At 46.4% G+C, this 21,131-nt stretch overlaps 1 protein-coding gene across 1 annotated transcript in view; it reads right to left on the bottom strand.

Annotated features, from left to right (window-relative positions):
• SNX9 (sorting nexin 9) overlaps positions 1-21,131 on the bottom strand; it is a 75,872-nt gene that overhangs the window by 16,194 nt on the left and 38,547 nt on the right. The window contains 6 exon segments of the mRNA XM_080941984.1: positions 4,810-4,927; positions 5,030-5,155; positions 8,080-8,164; positions 9,654-9,804; positions 13,136-13,304; positions 20,425-20,550. Of these exon segments, the coding sequence (XP_080798110.1) occupies positions 4,810-4,927; positions 5,030-5,155; positions 8,080-8,164; positions 9,654-9,804; positions 13,136-13,304; positions 20,425-20,550 (775 nt within the window).

Here is a 21,131-nt window from a genome sequence, read left to right as displayed (position 1 = left end):
CCTCTTCTACCTATAGTTACATCAAGAGCAGAGGAACCCAGGCTGGCTCTGTCCAGCCAACCCCAGGCCTCCTGCCACTCACAATGACAGTCTTAAACCCAAATGTGAACATTAACTGAGCTGTTAGCTAGGTAGAGCTCTGTGGTTCAGGCTGGGCCAATTCCTTATGCAAACAACAACCTCAGGGAGACAGAACCCAGAGCTGCTAAAACATATTAGCAAGGTCCAGTTTTCATTAAAAACAAAAATAAATGTTTTAATCCCACACTCAGGAGGCAGAGGCAGGCTGAATGCTGAGTTCAAGGACGGCTTGGTCTATAGAGCAAGTTCCAGGACAGCCAGGGTTACACAAAGAAACCCTGTCTCAAAACTACCCCCTACCCCAACCCCAAAAAAGATTAAAGAAAAATACAACCCTCTAGAGCTCAGCCAACAAGATGGGATCTGTATTGAAAAAGCAGTCAACAGAAACAGCTACCAAGTGTTGCTAGATGTTGAGTTTATGAGACAAAATCAAAGAAGTTTCTGTATTCTCAAAGAGCTACTAGGAAAATTAGCAGGTGTCTTAGTTAGGGTTTTATTGCTGTGAACAGACACCATGACCAAGGCAAGTCTTATAAATAAAAACATTTAATTGAGGCTGGCTTACAGGTTCAGAGGTTCAGTTCAGTAACAAGGCAGAAGCATGGTAGCATCCAGGCTGGCATGGTGCAGGAGGAGCTGAGAGTTATACATCTTCATCCAAAGGAAGCCAGGAACAGATTAAGCAACCTCAGGCAGCTAGGAGGAGTGTCTCCAAGCCCACCCCCAGAGTGACACACTTCCTTCAACAAGGTCACATCTTCTAATCTTGCCACTCCCTGGGCTAAGCATATGCAAACCATCACAGCAGGCAACAACACCAGTAAGCAATAATCTGAGGCCCTACAGGAGGCAGAACTACAAAATGGAAGTTCTAGAGTTCCCAGTGCAAGAACCTGAATAGACAATCTCAAGAATCGTGTGAGCCCGAAGCAACCATTCCTTCTTTAATTAAGCTGTTCCTCTCAGGTTATTTGTCACCACAAGAGAAAGGCTAAGGAAGACACAGGATTTCTTAAAATTAAAGGCTTTTGCTACACATTGTTAAAAGAACAAAAAGGTAAGCTATGGTTGGAGTGAACATGTGCACACATCACACATCTGATAGAAAACTGTTTCTAAAACAGAGGACAAATTCAATAATAAAAAATACACCAATACCTTTAATTTTAAAAAATTATCAGTTTTGAACAGTTTTTACCAAAAAAGACACATAGCTAGGTATAAATATGTGAAAAAATTCTCCACACAGCCCATCAGTAAGGAGTGAAAACAAACCAGAATAGTAACTCATGCCTACGGGGCTAGTCAAGCGGAACTGATGAGGACTAGGTCTTACTGACTGTGGGTGAAGATCAGGAGCATGGACTTCCATGTGTCACAGACATGACTCCAGAACAGTATAGCCAGTCTGAGAAACTCCTACATACATGCAAACCAACTGATCTATTTCTTCCTTCTGCTGGGAATTTACCGAGGAAAACTGGTTCATGGTTACACAAAAATCTGTTTTCTCGGCATGCTACCCTATGTGCCTGTAACCGCAGCAGTCACGGGCTGTGGTGTGGCACTCAAGGCCAGCCTGGTTACATACAGAGTCCCAGGCCAGTCTGAGCCGGTATCAAAACAACTAAGAACAGTATCTATACAGGTAATGCCAGCAGCTTCACTCGGCACTGCCTGGAATCAGAGGCTCAAATGTCTTTCAATGAATGGAAGGACAACAACTGTGTATCTACACTCTAGTAACAGGAATAAAGAAAAACTATTGATACAACAAATGAAGTGAATCTCAATTCACTGTTTCCATTCACGACGTATTCTGGAAATGGGAAATTACAGCAACAAAGAACTGGCCAGATGCTGCCACGGACAGGGCCAGAGGAAGGAGCTGAAACATAAAGCTAAGCACCAGGACATTTAAGGAGTGTCACAACCAGAGTAATAGTTACCAAGTTCTGTTGGACCATACATCAAAGAATACACTTATTACACAGTTTACATTTTCAGAAAATGCAGCCTCAACTTTCCTCTCAAAGAGTACAGATGAGTAAATCTTTCAGTAAGATAACGCCATCCACCAACGGTGTGCTCAAGTGGCAGTGAACACACGGGTCCCACGCAAAGCCTCTATCTCAAAGCACTACGGACTGCACACTTAGAACACAGAGCAAAAACTCCGTACACTAAATGATGTGGAACCCGGTCTCAGCCGTGGGAAAGATGGCAGCGCTCTTCCCCACAGAAGGGACCTGGCAGACATATGTACCTGGGATACACTGAGCTCCCTGGAGCAAAACCATCAATACCCGAGTTAACCATTTTATGTAGCAATCCTCCTGTGGAGATCCTCAGCCCAACTGGCTTAACTAGGACTTTGCATAGTATCTTATGCTTACTAGGATTTTAAACCAGGCTTCAGAGACTCAAGTGTGAGCAGGAGAGTGGAAGGGGCTTATGTTCATCCATTTTCCCCAAACCTTACTTAAACCTTCACTAAGACTGTGAAATAGTGTTTTGGAAACCCAAAATATAACCTGATCCTGTACTGTCTCACAAGGAGCACAATATACAAACAGAATGTCATCTATGAACTCTGAGGACAACCATCATGGCACTGTCTCCCATACTTCCTCTCGCTTCTGTCTAGGAGTGCCGTGAGGGTGGGCTGACACACAGTGCTGATGCTGTGGGTGCCACAGGCAGGAGGCAAGGGGACATAATGCTGTCCTGTGCCTCTCGGTGTCCTCGGCATGACTCCAGAGAGTGGTCAAAGCCCCACTTTCTTCAGACTGAGGCTGCTGTTCGCTGTGCTGTGGCTGCCCTGGCCGCATGCCTGAGCTTCCCCGACCCCCTCTTTAAAATGCTTAATGTGGAGAGGCTGCGAACTCTGGAAACACCGCAGCATGTTTTATATCAATACCGAATTCCTTGGCTGAAAACCTTGGCCTATTCATTTAAAGACAGTGAAGCACATGTTATTTCAATCTAGTGCATAAAAGTAGAGTATAAAAATTCAAGGACACAGACTGAAATGTAAAAACATGAAGAAAGAACTGGAAGCAAATGTAGTTAAAAAAATAAAGCAAAAAGGATGGCTAGAAGGAATAGTGTGCTCTGAACCAGCTGTAGGGAGGTCGGTAGATGTGCTGACACTCTGAGTGCCCTGGTTACGGAGGCTATGGTCTCCAGCACCGTGTGCTCTCTACTCCCTGGCTCCAGTCTATGGAAACACTCAGCATCACCTACAGGACCACCGGGATGATGTACTGAGACATTCCAGCAACACTCTGAGGACCACTGGAAAGAATCTATTTATCCAGTAGTAGCAGAGCAGCCCTTTCCATTCCACTGTGACAATTTCAAGTTTTTGATGTTTCTAAAAGAAAATAAGACTAAGCCAAAACATCTTCTTTAAAAATTAAGATTTTCATCTCCACAAGCAAACAAACAAAAAAAAAAATCACCTCCAGAGGAAAGTAAACAGAAACCAAAGTAAAATATAAAGCTTTAAGGGAAATGGCTTATTTGTCCTGACGACTGTAGTTCTAGCTAGGTTATCTGGCTCAGATCTCATAACACAAACCAAGGAAGCTTCAGGATCACAGATCCCCTACTTAGCAGGATAGACGGAGCCTGTCTGACGCTCTGAGGATCTGTGCTGTCAAGATGGACGTGCCTGCCTGGGAGAAAGCAAGGGAAGCACCTAGAACGGTCCCAGCACACAAGGCTGGCCCCTGAAGATGGGGTGTGCTAGAACACTGAAGTCTCATCCGGGTACTGTCCTCTGGCTGGCTAAGATGATCTGTGGTCCCTCCCTAAGTCCCTCAACTCTTGATGGAGTTTAAGCCTTCTTCTGCCTCTCCCAACCTTTGGGAAGGGCCTCCTTCTCTCCCCAAGCCCCTCTGCCCTCTCCCCCAGGCCTTTCTAGGTCTGGCCAGTTAAGCCCCACTCTGACCCTTAGCCCATTCCCCTCTGTATAGACCAGTTTCATTGTGTGAACACTTTCTACCTATCTACTTAAACTCTTAGTCTCTGGGAAGCTTGGCCTCTACCATAAAGCCTGTGGTCCTAGTCCTAGTTCTCGGGCATTTATCCCTGCTCCCGCACCAGAGGATACTCAGATCTGCCACGCTGAGTTTCTGAGGACAGAGGCAAACCCTTTCTGACCAGATATTTTGGGGGCCAGGTAGCAGGTGGATTCCTTAGCAGCAGGTTTTTTCATTTAAATCATGCGTGTGCACGCATCTGTGTCTGTGTGTTGCTATGTGGATCTGAATGCAGACCTGGCAGAGGCTGGAGCTAGTGTTGCAGGAAACTGCAGTGCCCACAGTGCTGGGAGCTGAAGTTGGGTTTTCTGCCAGAGCAGTGCACATTCTTAACTGCAGAATACTCCACACCCCACTTAGCAGAGATTTGGGGGCCGGACGAAGTGCACAATGGAAGCCTTTTATATACACAAAAGGCTGGGGCACCGATGAGTGATGAGGAGCGAGGAAGAAGCTACAATTCTTAGACTTAAGGAAATAAAAACTGACTTTTCTAGAATTCAAGGTGTAGACACAGCTCTCTGAGAGCCTGGTTTGCCACAAGTTTCCATTAGACGTTCAGGTAACTTCCACACTCACGTTCAGTCTCTTCACAGCGTCAGCAGTCACCACGCACTTGCCCACCAGCAGGATGACCTGACTCTAGACAGTCATACTGAACGGCTCTGTCCAGACTCACCTGTGACCTGCTTGTCTGGAAGAGAAGGGATCGGAATGGCAGACCCAAACTTAACCAGGAGACGCTCATATAACCAGTCAAAGTGCTTATATCTGTGGTTTACGGATCGATTAGTGTTCTACAAAATAAGGGAAAGAGACAAACATCAGTACCCATGCCAGGGTCTGAAGTGGAAGAAAGGCAAGCTGCGGTCAGCTTCGTCTTGAGAGCAGGTACTCACAGTGGGTGTCAGCTGATACTCAATGTAGCTCTTCAGACCGTACATTTTGGAACCTTTCCGGGGATCAGCGACCACACAGTCAAACGTAGAGGTAGGATAAACCCACATAGGGCCATAATCTCCAACCTACGCAATGAGGCAAGACAAGTTAGTTCTGTGACTTGGGAAAACAGTAACACAGCTGCAACAGAGCAAGACCAGTTCTGTTCAGAACTGGCGGTCTGACAGCACCCATTCTCGCTCCTATTGGAGAAGGAAGGAGTGGTCAGAAGACATCACATTTAAAAACCACGTTGTTCACATGAACTCATCCCTTCCATGTAGGCATCTTTCTTCATGATGAAGAGAAACCAGCTCACATCTAGAGAGCTGGAGTACAGAAGCACTCCCTGTGGGCCACAGTTTAAAGTTAACAAGAATGAGAGAGAGAGAGAGAGAGAGAGAGAGAGAGAGAGAGAGAGAGAGAGAGAGAGAGAGAGACAGAAAGAGACAGAAAGAGACAGAGAAACCTTTAACATTTGACTTCTTTGTAAAAACAAATCTGGTTCATCCTGTTTAAAACTGCATCCAAGGCGAGAGAGGTAGTCATGGAGGACCACGGGTCCGAATGCTAACACTCTGGCTCACAACAATCCTGCCTACATAGTATTGAGTTGGTTCTGGTCCATCAGTTCCCAAATGGACAGAAGAAGCTAGCGATCTGAAAGCTCCAGATTAAGGCAGTGGGTCTTACAAAGAACATACAAGGAGAGATGGATACGGTGGATCATGCCTGTAACCCTGGAACACGGAAAGGGAAGACAGGAGGATGAGGAGCTCAGGCACCATGTCAGCTACACGGAGGCCCTGTCTCAAAACAAAAATAAAAGCAAAAACCCCTCAGACACTAACCAAACAAAATCAACAGCACAAGTCCTTATTGCCTTAAAAACACGTTGTCTTCCTGGACTAGAAGAGAAAAATAAAGTGAATTTTGTAATTTGGGGAAAAGGTAAAGAGCTAACATACTGTCTACAAATGAAACTGTGTTTCTAGCAGAGACCCACGGTCATAAAGCAGGCTTGTTGCTCTCATTATCTCTGACAGTCGACTGGCCCAGAGCTCATCACTGTACAGGCTTCAAACTTGCAGCAGTCCTTGTGCATCTGCCTCCTGAGAGCCAAGAACAAGCAAGGGCCGCATGGCCAGCTCTGAAAGAGTTTCATCTTGCAGTGAGGGAAAGCATGATGAGAAGTGAAGAGAACACGGGGAACAAGAGCAGATGGGGCTGAGGAGAGACGTGTGCAAGCTGAGAACTCCCTAGCAAACAAGGCCAGTACACGTCAGAGGCAGGAAGAATGCCCATCTTTCTGTGCAGAGGCGGAGGAGGGGAAAGCAGGATGGAATCACTAAGGCAGGAGGTTGACTAATGAGGCACCAAAGAGGTCTCTAAGGACACAACTATGCTGCCTCAAGGCCTATGTCCAGGAGGCTGTGCTAAGCCTTCAGCACAGCACCCGGGGGCCTGTCTCAGCAGCAATCCTTTGTGAAGAGGACAAAGGGCAACTGCCTGGGTCCACAAAGTTACCAGACCTTATGTTATCCGTGAGTAATATTAGTTTTTAGCCTAAGCATAAACTGGGTTTCTGTCTCTCTCTGTGTGTCTATTTCTCTGTATCTCTGTCTCTGTCTGTCTGTCTGTCTCTCTCTCTCTCTCTCTCTCTCTCTCTCTCTCTCTCTCTCTCTCTCTCTCTGTGTGTGTGTCTGTGTGTCTGTGTGTCTGTGTGTGTGTGTGTGTGTGTTTGTGTGTGTGTGTGTGTGTGTGTGTGTGTGTGTGTCTTTGCCTCTCTCTTTTCTGCCTCCTGAAGACTCAGTGGCTTTCCTCTTTCTTTTGCTATGTGAGAGGTTGCACTGCCCACAGGTTCATGAGTCCACCACTCCCAAAACTCACGGGCAGTGAGCGCACAGGCTAGACTTCTGTTCTGTCTATCATAGACAGACCTGTGACAAATGCCACAGTAAAGTGAGGGGCAGGACACCAGCTCTTAATCCCACAGAGCTTTAAATTTAATGAGAAGACTCCTGATGTATGTATTTTGTTTAGTTTTTCTCCAGCCTGGTATAAAGATTCAAATCTTCTTAAACTATTCAAAGGATAATCTGAGATATGCTTTGGAGAGACAAATGGTACCAGGGGCTTTGGACATTACACTTCTATTTGGAGGTTCCTAGAATTTGAAGCTTTTTACAGATGAGGAAAAGTAATTAAAGGATCCGTTATCATTCTTGGTATTTTTAATCACGCATCCCCTGAAACCAGAGCTTACAGCAGAAGGCTGGTGGTTTCTCCTGCTCATTTGCAACCATGGTCATTACATCCAAGGCTTCCCTCAGCTACAGTTAAGTCAACAGGGTTACTAAATAGTCAAAGCTCTTTCCCCCACTAGAATTTCACTTGGGGATTCACTAGGTATTGCCTAGATTAAAAAAATGTATTAACAATCGAAGTATGGGATGGAACCAAAGGGCCTTTGCCATATTATATAATAATCATTTCACCAAGACAGATTCCATGTTAATGTGCCATTAACTCCCAGCTTTATTTGCTGGCTCCTTATCTTGAGTTGACAGCTGTTTACTGGAGAAACTCTATTACCAGCATTCTGGAAAAGCACCTTATTCTAATTACGTGCTTCTACTTTAATCAGAGTAGAAACCTGAATATTTGAGCTGAGCCTATTGGCTGGATAAGGAAGCCTGGTGTGGAAACAGAATGTAAGATGTGCTGTAAGTCTCAGAGTCTGACATCTGGGAAGAGAAAACACACTGAGATGTATGAGTGATGGTGCAACATTAACAGTTGAAAGATAAAAATAAGGAAAACTGAAAAGCGATAACAATTACTGGTTTGTGCTGATTATCTTTATACCCCTAAGAACACATTGTCAACGATCTGGAGCAGTATACATGTGCTTAAAATACTTCCAAAAAGACTAATGTTCTTAGTATAGGAATTATATTAAAGACTATAATTAGAGATAAAGCGGACAGACAAGAATGAGCCAACTTACAATGATGGGGATTTTCTCTTTGGGTTTTGCTAGCTGCTTGGCCAACAAGTACTGCTCCATGCCAGGTTTTGCAAAGCCAGGAAATCTGTTCATGAAGAAAGTCTTGTGAGTCTTTGTCCATCTTCATTAAAACTCAGTCTCACCACGTGACTTTAACACACCAGTTTTAACCCTGTTCTGTCTTTCAGATGGAAACTAAGGTGAAACCAATATAATCAGATGGCCCGACGGCTACTTAGCCACCCAGTGAAGCTTAGGCATATGGCTCCAGCAGGTGTGGTGTGCACACACCTGAACAAACTATCACCCTAACAGAGTGAAGGGCAGACATGAAAGTCCTCCATCCTCCAGGATGTAGCATGGCAATTTGAGTTGGTTACTATAGTGATGGCCACTTGCTGACACCTTCACATCTGTGCAAGTAACTGTTACTAACTAAATAGTCGTATATTAATGCTTGAGCATTATCAAGATGCATTCTCACAATGACTCAGTACAGTTAAATTTCTAATTTCCCTTCCTGGCACAAGGCTTATGTTTATAACTAACACATAAAATGAACTGTTAAGTACGTCAAAATACTACATCAGGGTCTAAGTTCACCGCACTGAGAAGAGACAGAAGTCTTGGGGATACAGGTTCAAACGAGCCTGCACTAGTTTGCTTCCAACCTGGAATGACATTTTAGAGCACAAAGGATCTCTAACTAAAGCTAGCCTTTTGCTTCAGAGAGACTTGGGTTGAAACTGGTTATCGAACTCAGAACAAACCCTGGGAGCAAGTGTAGCGCCAAGGGAGGGGAGAGGGGCTCCTGAGCTGGAGCAGAGGGAGGGGAGGGGCTCCTGAGCTGTAGCAGAGGGAGGGGGTCCTGAGCTGTAGCAGAGGGAGGGGAGGGGCTCCTGAGCTGGAGCAGAGGGAGGGGAGAGAGGCTCCTGAGCTGGAGCAGAGGGAGGGGAGAGGGGCTCCTGAGCTGGAGCAGAGGGAGGGGAGAGGGGCTCCTGAGCTGGAGCAGAGAGAGGGGAGAGGGGCTCCTGAGCTTAGGCTGAAGAGCAGCTGAGAGCAATGGCATTACAGCCAGTCTTCCTGAGAACCCTGAGTAACGCTGAACTTCGGATGGCCATGGCTAACGTTATTATGCACACACTGAGCACAGACACTGTAATAGAAGAAACCGGAGGCATGGGAGTGTGTGGTCTCGGCGCTTAGTTAGCCCATGTTATGTAAACAGACTATGGAGACCTTGCAGGCCCCACGGCACTAGATCAAGACCTTGATCCTAATTCTAGATACATGCTAAACATGAGGCTTTCTGGGAAAGCAAGTCAGACACAAACGAACAGTTTGAATCCACTGTGAATTGTAGACCTAGAGTTCAAAGACAAAGTATTGACAGATCAGGATGCACTTCTTTAGTATGACTGCTGGGAGAACTTCTAACATCATTCCTTATGCCCTCTGCCCAACCCCCAATCCCTCAGCCACGTGTCCATATCCACAAGTAGTGAATCTCCAAGTTCACACACACACACACACACACACACGCACGTGCATCCTCGGCACCCCTATACACTTACTTGTTAAGGGGCAGCTTCATGGAAGAGGAGCCTGCACGACTGTTTCCCCGCTGGATGCCCCCGGCTTCAGCTGGTTCTGAATCCTTAAAGTAAGGTGAGGAGGACTTGGGGTCATCCCAGTCTTCGTCCCATTCGTCATCATCACCAGTTGCTAAGGCAGGGAAGACAAGGACAGTAAGCAACAAGAAAAGACACTCTGAGAGGGGCTGCTGCACACGCCAGGCAGCTGGAAGATGTGGGCAGAGCACAGCACGGCTGCCACGTGGACCTGAGGGCCACAGGCTCTACTTATAAATTATGCCCTTTTCTTTGAATGCAAAAGGCACATAGGCAGTAAGTTAACTAAAGCAGTCTGGGTCACAAACCTTGGCAAGTGCTTCAGGTGACACAACAGACTATCTTCAATCAGTGGTTCTGGGAAAACTATATCCACCCACCATAATAAAAGCATGCCCTTGCTCTACATCATATATAAAAGTCAACAGAAAACCAGCTGCTTAAACATTAACATCACAAACCATAAGGCTCTCGGAGGGCAGCAGGAAGAGAAATGCCCTGACTCTGTTCTCAGCACTGTGCTCAGGTGTCACAGGCATCGGGGAACCAAAGCAAAGATGACAGATCGGGCTCCTGCACACAGATGGGATGCCCCATGGGTGATAAAGGGGATTCCCAAACACACAGGGAACTCACATCAGGCAATAGTGAGGCGCTGCAGAGATGGCTTAGCAGTCAGAGCACTCGCTGCTCCCAGCATACAAATGGCAGCAGACTGCAGCCTGTAACTCCAGCTCCAGAGGATCCAATGCCTCTGGAGAGGATCCTAGCCTCTCCGGGCACTGCACACTCACGGTGTACAGACATGCGTGCAGACACAAAACTCATAAACCAAAAGTAGATAAAGTCTCCAAAACAGCACCCACCCCCAGCAATTCAATAGTGGAAAAAATAAAATAAAAAACAAAAACCATGGATGCGCCTCCTTACTCAGGGTTTCCTTCCTGTAGTTTCATTCTCTATGGGCAACCATGGCCTGGGACACGGCAGATGGAAAGGTTAAGAGAGTCAATGTGCAAGCTTTGCATAATGCAATCGTACACTCTCCTGCTCCATCCTGCCTGGGGTGTGACCGTTCCCTCTGCACAGCCTATGTAGGCTGTTAGCTTGGTCATCAGATACACTACTGTAGAGCCACAGTGTTTATGTTCAAGTGACAGTGTCAACAACAGTACAGGAATAGTGCTCAGTAAGGCTGACAACTGAAATATATCCAAAAACAACCAAAACAACAACAACAAAAAAACCCAACAACAACAACAAAAAACTAAAATGTCCTTTCTTAAGTGAAAAAGTAAAAGCTTTCTTTTTACTTACACAGGAAAAGAAAAAAAGATTGTATGCTGTTCATGGTTGCTAAGATCTATAAAAAGACTGAATCTAAGTTTTAAAATCTCTCTGTGTATAGACATAAATGATATATACCTCTATCCATCCATCTGCTTATCTATGTATCTATCTATATATCTATCTGTCTACCCACCCATCTATCCATGTATCTATGTATGAGTGAGTGTATGTATGTATGTACCTACCTACCTACCTCATGCATGTCTTTGTGTTTGTGCACATGTGAAGGTCAGAGGACAACTTGCTAGAGTGATGTCTTCCCTACTATGTGGATCCCAGGCACCAAATTTGGGCTGTCAGGCAGCAGGCAGCAACTTTTACTCTCTGAGTCACCTTGCCAGCACTAATGTCACTAATTAGCCTTCTGATGGAAACAGACATCAGTACAGAATTTCAGAATGGTATGGGGATCCTTAAAAACTGGAAATAATGACTCAGCTGCCCATTCGGAATGATTCAGCTCCAAGCAGAGCTATCTGTACTCCTACATGCATTGAAGCATTACTACAGCAGCCAGGATGTACCGTCAGCCCAAACATTTATCACATCAACTGTGAGGAAACTGTGGAACACACCACAAGGTAGTGTATTTAGGTTAAAACAAGAACCTTGTCTACAACTATCTTGTGAATTTAGGTGGCACTATGAAACTTAACCTCAGGACCAGGAGGCCAGGTAATAGCATAATCATACCTCAAACACTACTGAGCATGTGGAAGCAGAGAAAAGAACTGTGACCACTAAAGGTGGGAGGGATGTGGAGGTGTAGATGGGATGGGGAGGGGATGCAGGGAAGGACATTGAGCATCCTCGGCTGTCAGTCTCTGCGGTGCCACACAGCTGAGAGGCACGTGCCACAACCAAAGAGGAAAGTTAGAGACAATCAGAACAGAGCACACCTAGGCTTTCTTAGCCTGGGATTTGTATTCCATACATGTAAGTACGTGTACACATTTTTGCATGGCTGGTGCCTAAGTACATGGAAACTGGGAACAACACTAGATACTGTTCCCCAAGAATGCCATCAGTTTTCTTATTTAAATTTTACGTTTGTGTTCACGTGTACCACGTGCATGCAGTGCCCATGGAACCCAGCAAAGGGCACTGTGTCCCTTGGAAGTTAGAGATACTGTGAGCCGCTGTGTAGTATTGGGAAATGAAGCCAGGTCCTCTATAAGAGCAACAAGTGCTTTTATCCAATGAGCCATCCTCCATGCCTGGCCACCCTTGGAGACAGGGAGTGCCCAGTGAGCCTAGGGATCTGCCTATCTCCATCTTGGGGCTACCATGCCTGGGATTATTTAACCGGTAATGGATCCTCTGTCAAACAAGGAACCTCTCCCGTCCCGGATAGCCTTTCTAAACCACTGAACTGCCTCTCTTTCAATAAATCTCTCCTCTACTTAGAATTCATAATTATGACTCATAAGCAGAGCTTCCTGACCCAGGCCTCATGTTTGGGCACTTCCTGGATAACAGAAGTTTCTTCCAGTCCAGAAGACTCAAGGTGCAGTCTGGGATTGAAACACACCACCTGAGAAAAAACAAGCTATGAAGGACTGAAACCGGAGAGTCTTCCTCTCCATTTCATTCTCCGTCAACTGGAAAAGAGCTGGAGATGTTGTAAACAGTCAACCGCGCCAATGGGATCAATCTCCAGAAAACTGTCTGGGCTGCAGGGTCAGTGTCTTTGTCGGTAAGCATGTGCAAATGCTGCTGGTGGTAAAGACTCCTGGTCAGCCTGGTACACCCCCAGGTATGACGGGAGAGGACCTGGAAGCACCACACCTCGCCCATGTACCTCCTCATCTGAATGCTCACTGTAGCCCTTGATTTACTCCGTAATAAACTGGCAACAGGAAGTTGAGTGAGTCCCTGAGTTTTGTGCACTGTTCTAGAAGGTTCAGGAAACCTAGGGAGGAACTCCTGGGAGGTACCCACGGCTCCAAGTAGATGGTGTCGGTACTGACCGAGACTGTAGGACCCTTCATCCAGAGTCACTGTGCTGTGCTGACTCAGAGGAAAGCAAGACCAGTCTACTCCTGCCTGTCACTCCAGCAGAAGTGCTCCCTTACCTGGTCCTTGGTAGGCCTGTGGGTGGCCGAAGCCCGTGTCCCAGTTGTTGGCACTGCTGTTCCTCTGAGCGCCAGCCCCGTCTGTCCTGGTGCCCCAGGCATCGGAGCTGTCCCAGTTCCCAGGTTTAGGGGCATTCCATGTTGACCAGGGGTCATTGCTACCACCAACCTGTGTGGGAGGGAAAGAGGGGGAGGAGTTTTTGTGACATCTAGAGAATGACTGCATTCGGCTACGGCCGACAGGAGAACTTGAGAGCAGCAGGCGTGCAGGCACTGGGAACGGACTTGAATCTCCACGCCCTATCCCAGAGGAAACCACAGGAGCACGGCGAGAGCGGTGGCTGGCTCCACTGATGAGCACATCGCCTGCACCGGCTAGAATGCCACTGTGCACGCTGCTGCCCAGGCCCTCACCACTGACCTGACGTCTCCAGTGGGTTCTGAGTGGGCCTTAGTGCTCATTTACAACAAAGTAACGCATACAGTTTTTTAAAAAAATCATGTGGCGTTTAAGGAAAAGGAGTTGAACAGGCCGGCCACTTCAGAACATCTACCTGGAGCACTGCATGGCCAACACTCTCCTAGTTCTGTGGCTCAGTGATTATGCCTGTCCTCTTTACCTAACCCCTACTCCAACTAAATTCAAGCACTTCCCAACACCCAGGAGCAATATATTCAACATATCTGTAAAAACTAAGTCCAAGGTTTTCTTTCCAGCCTTGCACCTAGAAAGATGACTCTGAGACTAAGTACTTAATAAATGCCTGGGTCATGAGCCCTGCTTGTTCTCAGACTTGCTTTTAACTTACCCTCTTATTCTGACCTGGCTTCAGCTATGTGGCTGCTCTCCTCTCCTTGTCTCCTCAAAGTTCAGCTGCCTGCTGGTTGGTTCCTCTCGCTCAGTCTGGCCTACTTCTTTCTCAGTGTCTTCCCTAATGTCTCCCCTTCATTCTGCCCTGAGTTCATTCACCTGCTGCTTTATATCTGTCTCCTCCTCAGAGCTGCTGCTCAAATCTCTCTTTATTCTATCCCGGGTTCCTCTACTACTGGTTTACATCCTTTTCCTCAGTGTTCCTAGGTGACTCTCTCCTGGATTCTAACCTGAATTCACCTACCTCCTGGTTAGTTACCTCTCCTTCAGTCCTAGCCTCCTTCCTCAGCATCTGGCTCTCAAATCTCCCGTTTCTTACTATTTCTCAGAAACCCCCCTATCCCTGCTGGATGTCCCACCTCCTATTTCCTGCCTCTGCTCATTGGCCAATGGCTTTTATTTTTATTGACAGGTGATACTTACAGGAGATTCTCTTTACATATCTGCCTGTCTGAAACTTTGTTACCTAAACTCTATCAAAGCTTCCTAAGACAGAGAAATATATATACACACTGACTGTAAAACAGGAAGCTGTTGCCTGTGTGTCACAGAATGGATATTCCAAGCCATCTACTGAAAGAACTTACAGCATTAGCTACGTGTCTGAGGAAACTAGCCTTGTACCTGACTGCCACACCAGAAGGACCTGGGAATGAACTTGGGATGGCCACTAAGGTAGCAGTGGCAGGTGTGCACATTGCACACTTATGCATCTAAAACCGCAGGGGCGATATACTTATGACAGAGGCAGACAGCATGGTGTCTGATAAGCTAGTTTCTGAGAAGTACATCTCCAGGCGGTGTAAGTATCAGAACATGCTTGAACAAACCTAAGTATCCAACAAGGCTATAGTGGATAAATAGATAATATGACCTACTGCCTAGGGCCACAAAGAACAAAACAACACAAGATTAGATCAGGTAGAGAGAGGAGGATTTGGTTACAAGATGCCGTGCACTTGGCCTGTCTAACAGCTGCTAGGGTGAAACAGCGGAGGTTCTACAGTAAACTCTTTCGAGAAACAGAAGTAGACTAACACCATGAGCTATGAAGAACATCACTATGCCCTCCTGTGCATAACGCAACGCACTCTTTTATATGGGTAGCAAGCAGGTCAAGTAGATGTGTTTGCACCAGTGTCACCACATGTCACACATGCACAAGCAACTGATTCTGTGTATACCTTTGAGTGATGGTATCAGCAATGGGAAAGTTTAGCTCCATTACCATCTCTTGTGGACACTCACACACAGTCCACCACTACATCTTATGTGGACACTCATACATACAGTCCACCACTACCATCTTATGTGGACACTCACACACAATCCACCACTACATCTTATGTGGACACTCACACAAACAATCCACCAGTACCATCTTATGTGGACATTCACACACACAGTCCACCACTGACCCAAACATGTGTTACTCAGTGTTCACCGTCACAGACTGTGAAAAGATCAGAATACTGGCCAAGTAGGTGGATTGTGAACTGTTTTGTAACCATGAGGCCAAGGATGTTCCACAGGAGTACAGTGACTGAGTACTCAGCCCCTAATGTTGACCTAGGCTTGGATCCCAGCTTTCCTATTGACAGCTACTTGCATATGGGCAGTTCGCCCTTCTTGGCTACTGTGTCTTACAAAAGGGAACTATAACACTACCTTCCTGGGGCGTTTTTTAAGTGTGAACCGGTAAGTGCATACAGTACTGATGAAAAAAGGATTTGGTAGCTATCTGTATATGTGGGGTTCACCCGAAATACAGAGAATCAGCACTTGATGGGGCAGAAAGCATAAGGGTCTGACACCACATGCTGCTTAGCAAGTTCTAGAGGCTGCCTGGCTATACAACCTAGACCCTGTCCCAAAATAATGAAACCAGCAGATCACCGAGAGGTACACCTCCTCCTCCATGCTACAGCCAGAGGGTGCGGAGAGAAGTCCAAATAGTTTAAATGCCAGGCCACACTACTGGAGACAGTTTTACGTAAGGGAACGAAACCAGGCATTTAGGATATTTCCTGCTAGCTGAAGATCTGATCTGCTTCTTTCAGGTGCCCAGAGAGGAAGCAGGCAAGGGTGCCTCCCTCACCTCATAGAGAAGCTCAGTGCCAACACCCAGTGTTCACTCTTTAGCCTCCAAGAGGTTTGCAACATCTGATCCCCATGTAATAAGCTGGGCTGCAAAGACCTGTGTGAAAGAGCCTTTAGTCATCAACCCCTTTGTCTTGAAACCACAGACTCAGCCATAAGGTAACCCGCTGTTTCTTAGCTGAGGCCTTCACTTCCCTAGCCTTTCCTTCTCCTTTCCTCCCCAGTCTTGCCCACTGAGCAACACTTTCTGTCTTCCCTTCCTGGTACCAGGATCTGCTTGATCTATTGTCACTCAGAGCCAAACCCTTCACTAGATCTCACTGTACCAATCGGGTCTCAGGAAGGTGTCAGCCAACAGTCTGCAGGTCCTACCTCCTTAGAAATCACGTCTGCCTGAGCAGGCCTGGGAAGAGCTTCTTCGTGTTACCTCAGAGGAAGGGCATACCTCTCAGGGTTGGCTAAATGCTTATTTCTTCATGCAGTTATTCATGTCTCAAGTTTACCTTATTTATGGAAGAAGGAGAAGGAGAAGGAGAAGACGGGGGTGACTGGCTGAGTCTTTCAACATAACCAACCTGAGCCCAAACGTCCACCTTAAAATAAAAAGGTATTCAGTGAGCAGAGGACAATACACAGCAAAGCTTTTAATCAAAACCAGCAAATTCACAGCACAATCAGATTCACCAAAAAAGCCTAGCATGCCACCTACTCACAAAGGACACCGGCAGAAACCCAACTCTGCAGCAGTGTGGTGCATGGTCCCAAGCCTGTGCTTGGGACCACAACGGAAGCACTAACACTAACTGCCAGCTGCACTGAGGTGGGGCAGACACCATGCATGCCATAGCCAGCGAGGCAAACACACAGCCAAGATTCCAAATGTTAGAATTTGAAGCATTTCCTTTCAAAAGCACCGACTGTGGAAGAGTCCAACCAGGATGCTCAAAGCGGCCCTGTTCTTCAACACACACATAGAGAAGGAAAGAAGAGGCCAGCCACTCTGGGAACTGAGAGGCAAAGGAACACGGCCTCAGGTGTGTACTCGTGCTGGAATGTGGTCACTGAGTCTATTCCTGACAACTTTGGAGTCCAAGTGGTAGGTCCACACGGCTCAGCATGGCATGAGCACTAGTAACCTCCTGTGGTGTGAGGGCCAACTCCTGTGCTGTGAATGGCACCAATCTCATCTCATAGATGCAAACAAAGGAAACTTTGGAAGTCACGGCACAAAATAGATAATCAAGAAAGCTAACGAGACCTAGTTTACATTCTCACCCAAGATAAAGATGACAACATATATGAACTGTGTTAGAATCACTGGGCATCAGGCAGTGATGGACAATGAGCCTGAGTTACTGGAAACCAGAGGACAAGGTGAAATCTACAAACTCCCCATTCCCTGCCTGGAGAGACCCACAGAGCCCAGTGGTGTGTGATTTGTGGGTGGAGGTGGAGCCTGGGCATGAGGGAGCTGTAAACCGGGAAGCTCTTGGGATCAGAGGAGCAGCAGGTCTGAAGTCAACAGCTAATAAAGTCACTGGTGGAGCAATCTCTGCACGTCAGAGAAAGGATCATAAGAGGAAGCTCAGAGCACAAATCTTCAGCAGCAGAAAGCCTCACAATGCACAGGGTTCATTCAGTAGCAGGGCAAAAGTATCCCTACATGAGATGGGTATTCCTGCTCACACTCAGAAAAGCTTAGAACGGAAAGAAATGGGCATTTCAGAATAACTTCTCTTTATCACATGGCTCAAAATATTAAGGAGGTACAGAATACTCAGCAAAGTAAAGCCCAAAGGCTGACATCCAACCAGGAAACTACAAGGAATGAAAAGGCAGAGAAATGTGACCCATATCAGAGGGAAAATCAGCCAGCTGAAGCCCAGCCAATCAGAACAAGGGAGCATTCATGTGTTATGGATGTAGAGGAGACAGCCTGAATGAGCTCCCAACAGAGGACAACAAACACAGAGAAAACAGCAGCCTCCAGGGGGCTTAAGTGCTGAGAAGGAGAGAGAAGAAAACCCATTAGCTACGGTTTGAAGCAGCCATAAAACAACGTAGTTTGAAAACTAGCAATTAAAGAGAAAGAATTCTGTATTTTAACCTGCACCCTAAAAACAACTGGATCAGGGCAGCTAGCTAGCTTGGGGGTGAGGTGGGGTGATATAGGAGGATTGTCTGCAGAGAAAGGCAGGCCAGCAAGCACAGCAGGAAAACCAGCAGTGCTTCAGGCCAGACAGCAATGACAGCAAGTGTCAGAACAGCGGGCAGTGTCCAGTTCACTTGTAGATTATTTCTGGGCAGAAGGAGAAAATATAAAACAATGGAGGGAGACAATAAAACAATGGTTAGCCTAGCTAACCCAGCTACTGGTGTGAACAGGGGACTGGCCAGAGGCTGTGTATTTTGATGTGATGTAACATGAAACATTGAATTTCATCTACAAAGCATGTCTAATTTGAGCCCATGCGGCCCCCACTTGTCATGTTCATGCAGGGACGAAGATGGAGCACGGCTGTGACTGAGCGAGTGGTCATCTGTAATGGCAACCGGGCTACACAGTGATGATCCCTCGGTTTACAGTGGTTGTATTTTGCTCCCTACAAACATTGTTGGGCATACAGACCAGTAAGAAGCTCCTACACTCGATTACTAAGTGTGCACCCGCAGGACAGGTGCCTGCTGGGAGATGTGCTGAGACCTGACTGGGCTCTGATTTCTAGGGGAGCAGACATGTTTAGGGTACCGTCTCTCATACACAGACACAAGAGCCACAACTTTAGGAGAGACACAAAGGAAAAAGAACTTTGGCCACCATGACTTTTCTTATCTGTCTGAGCTTAGTCTGACCCTGTAAGTAGACCATGCCTGAGAATTAGTGAGAATTTCACTGAGGTGGTTTTCTCCAAACTAGCAAAGGAAACACTAAAGTATAGGAGGGACGCAGGAGTGGGTCGAGCTCCTGGTCCACTGTTTTCATTCAGAAGACACTCAGGTCAGCACAGTCAGTACAGATGACTAGTTTGGTAAAAGCACCAGGAAACCTCCCTAGCCACAGGCCAACCACAGTGTATATTACTATCTAGGAGAGGCTCCACCTCTGCACACCAGGAGACCTGGTCTCCACCGCTTCTGTTGCCCCTCAGCCACTCTTGGCGGGCTGAGCAGAAAGCAGCAGCCTGACAGACAGGTTCCTGCTAGGAAGGAGAGAAGCCATGAAGGCGGAGCACAGGACTGGGTAACTGGAAAGTTCCAGAGCAAGAATCAAAAATGAGTGGAAAGTTAGCATTTCTTGCTCACACAGGAAGGCTGTTAAGAGAAGGTGTGATGTTTTTTTCTCTTCAACTCATCCACGTAACTAAGAAAGTATCAGACATTTCTCATTGAGTAAACATTTAGTAGCTATGTGCCTACTAGACTAGAAAGTAATCTAGGAACCAAGTAATATATTGTTACCGCCCCTCCCAGGAGGGGCATTTTGGCCAGAAAAATTGATGGAGATTTAACTGTTTTTCTCAAAAGGGCCAGGGGACACAAAATCCTTGTGTGTAAAAATCTAACCATTTCAACTCAAAACATGACTGAACCTGTACCTTTTCCTACTCTGGTATTTACAAAGCTTTATCTCACGTCTATAGATGGGTCTCTGATAGAAATATAAAATACATAATATGGACAATCTCTTATTTTGTTTCATTTTTTGAGACAGAGTCTAACTATTTAGTCCAGGCTGGCCTGGACTCACAGAGACCCTGGGATTAATGTATGCACTACCAAGTCATATTTAAAATATGTACATTCTTTATAACACTAGCTCAGGCTAAGCCTGCTCAGAGCCAGCAGCACTGACAAAGGGTGTAAGTGCCAAGTGCCTGGCTGTGCCTCTTTATCTGTACTGCTTCTATGGCGACGAGGGAAGGGGGCATTTGCTGTAACAGGAGGACCCATGACAAAGTCCAGGTCTAGCAAAGCAGAAACTGGCCTCTCAGTGTCTGTCCCTCTTTGCAGGCCCTTATTTTGGAGAGTATTTGACCTTTCAGGGGCATATCCTGATACGCTCAAGAGCAATCTCAACACCCCATCTTTCATTGTATTATTGGTTTTGCAAACCGTCTTTAGCAGATGTTTCAGGTGAGGTCTGTGTTAATACTCAGCAGGAACGCCACACCCCTCATGCCACACCCGTAACCTGCCAACCTCCACACACACCCCTCACAGCTACTTTCAGGGAGCAACAGTGAGGCTGAACCACAGGCCTCCCCTCAAGCTTTGCTCTCAGGATAGCCAGCCAGATCCAGCGGGAGGTGAGCCGTACCTGGTTATTGCTGTTGGCAGAGGACGAGTTGGTTTGAGCCGTGCTGGCTGACAGGGAATCAAGGAAAGCTTGGTCGGCAACCGAATTTCCACAAGAAAACGGATCTTTCCCATCACTCGGTAAAACCTGAGTATTGGAAAGAACTGTCACTCTTTCACGATTCCATCTCAGTGAAAGCTATGGGAGGTGACACAGTCCACCACGGAGAGGGACCTGGCTCTCATGGCTGCAGGTCTCCTTCTAAGGTTTTGTTCCACTCTTTGATTTTGATAGTTTTCATTTATATTTACATTAAACACTTACTTTTTTTGAGATTTTTTTCCTTTGACTTATGTGTAACTTAGATTGCTTGATTTCTATGTATTTTGGTATTTTCCAGCAGTCCCTCTCTTATTTATTTGGAGTTAAATTTGAGTACAACTTGAGAAGCACTCTGATTGGTCAATCTACCTACCTACCTACCTATCTACATGCACGTGAACACACACACACACACACACACACACACACACACTACTGACTGATATACCTACCCACACACATTATCCCTGTCTCTGTCTCTCTCTTCTCTGTTTGTCTCTGCTGGGTAGTTGTGCTGGGAATCAAACCCAAGGCAAACAGTGTGGCACTAAAGCTGCACTCCTGGCCCTCATCTTCTGAACACATTGTGTGTGTTACAGTTTAGAACACGGCTTATCTTAATTCAT

The sequence above is a fragment of the Micromys minutus genome (assembly GCF_963924665.1).
Source record: "Micromys minutus genome assembly, chromosome: 30".
NCBI classification, from domain to species: Eukaryota; Metazoa; Chordata; class Mammalia; order Rodentia; family Muridae; genus Micromys; species Micromys minutus.
This window is presented reverse-complemented; position numbering and strand designations above follow the sequence as displayed.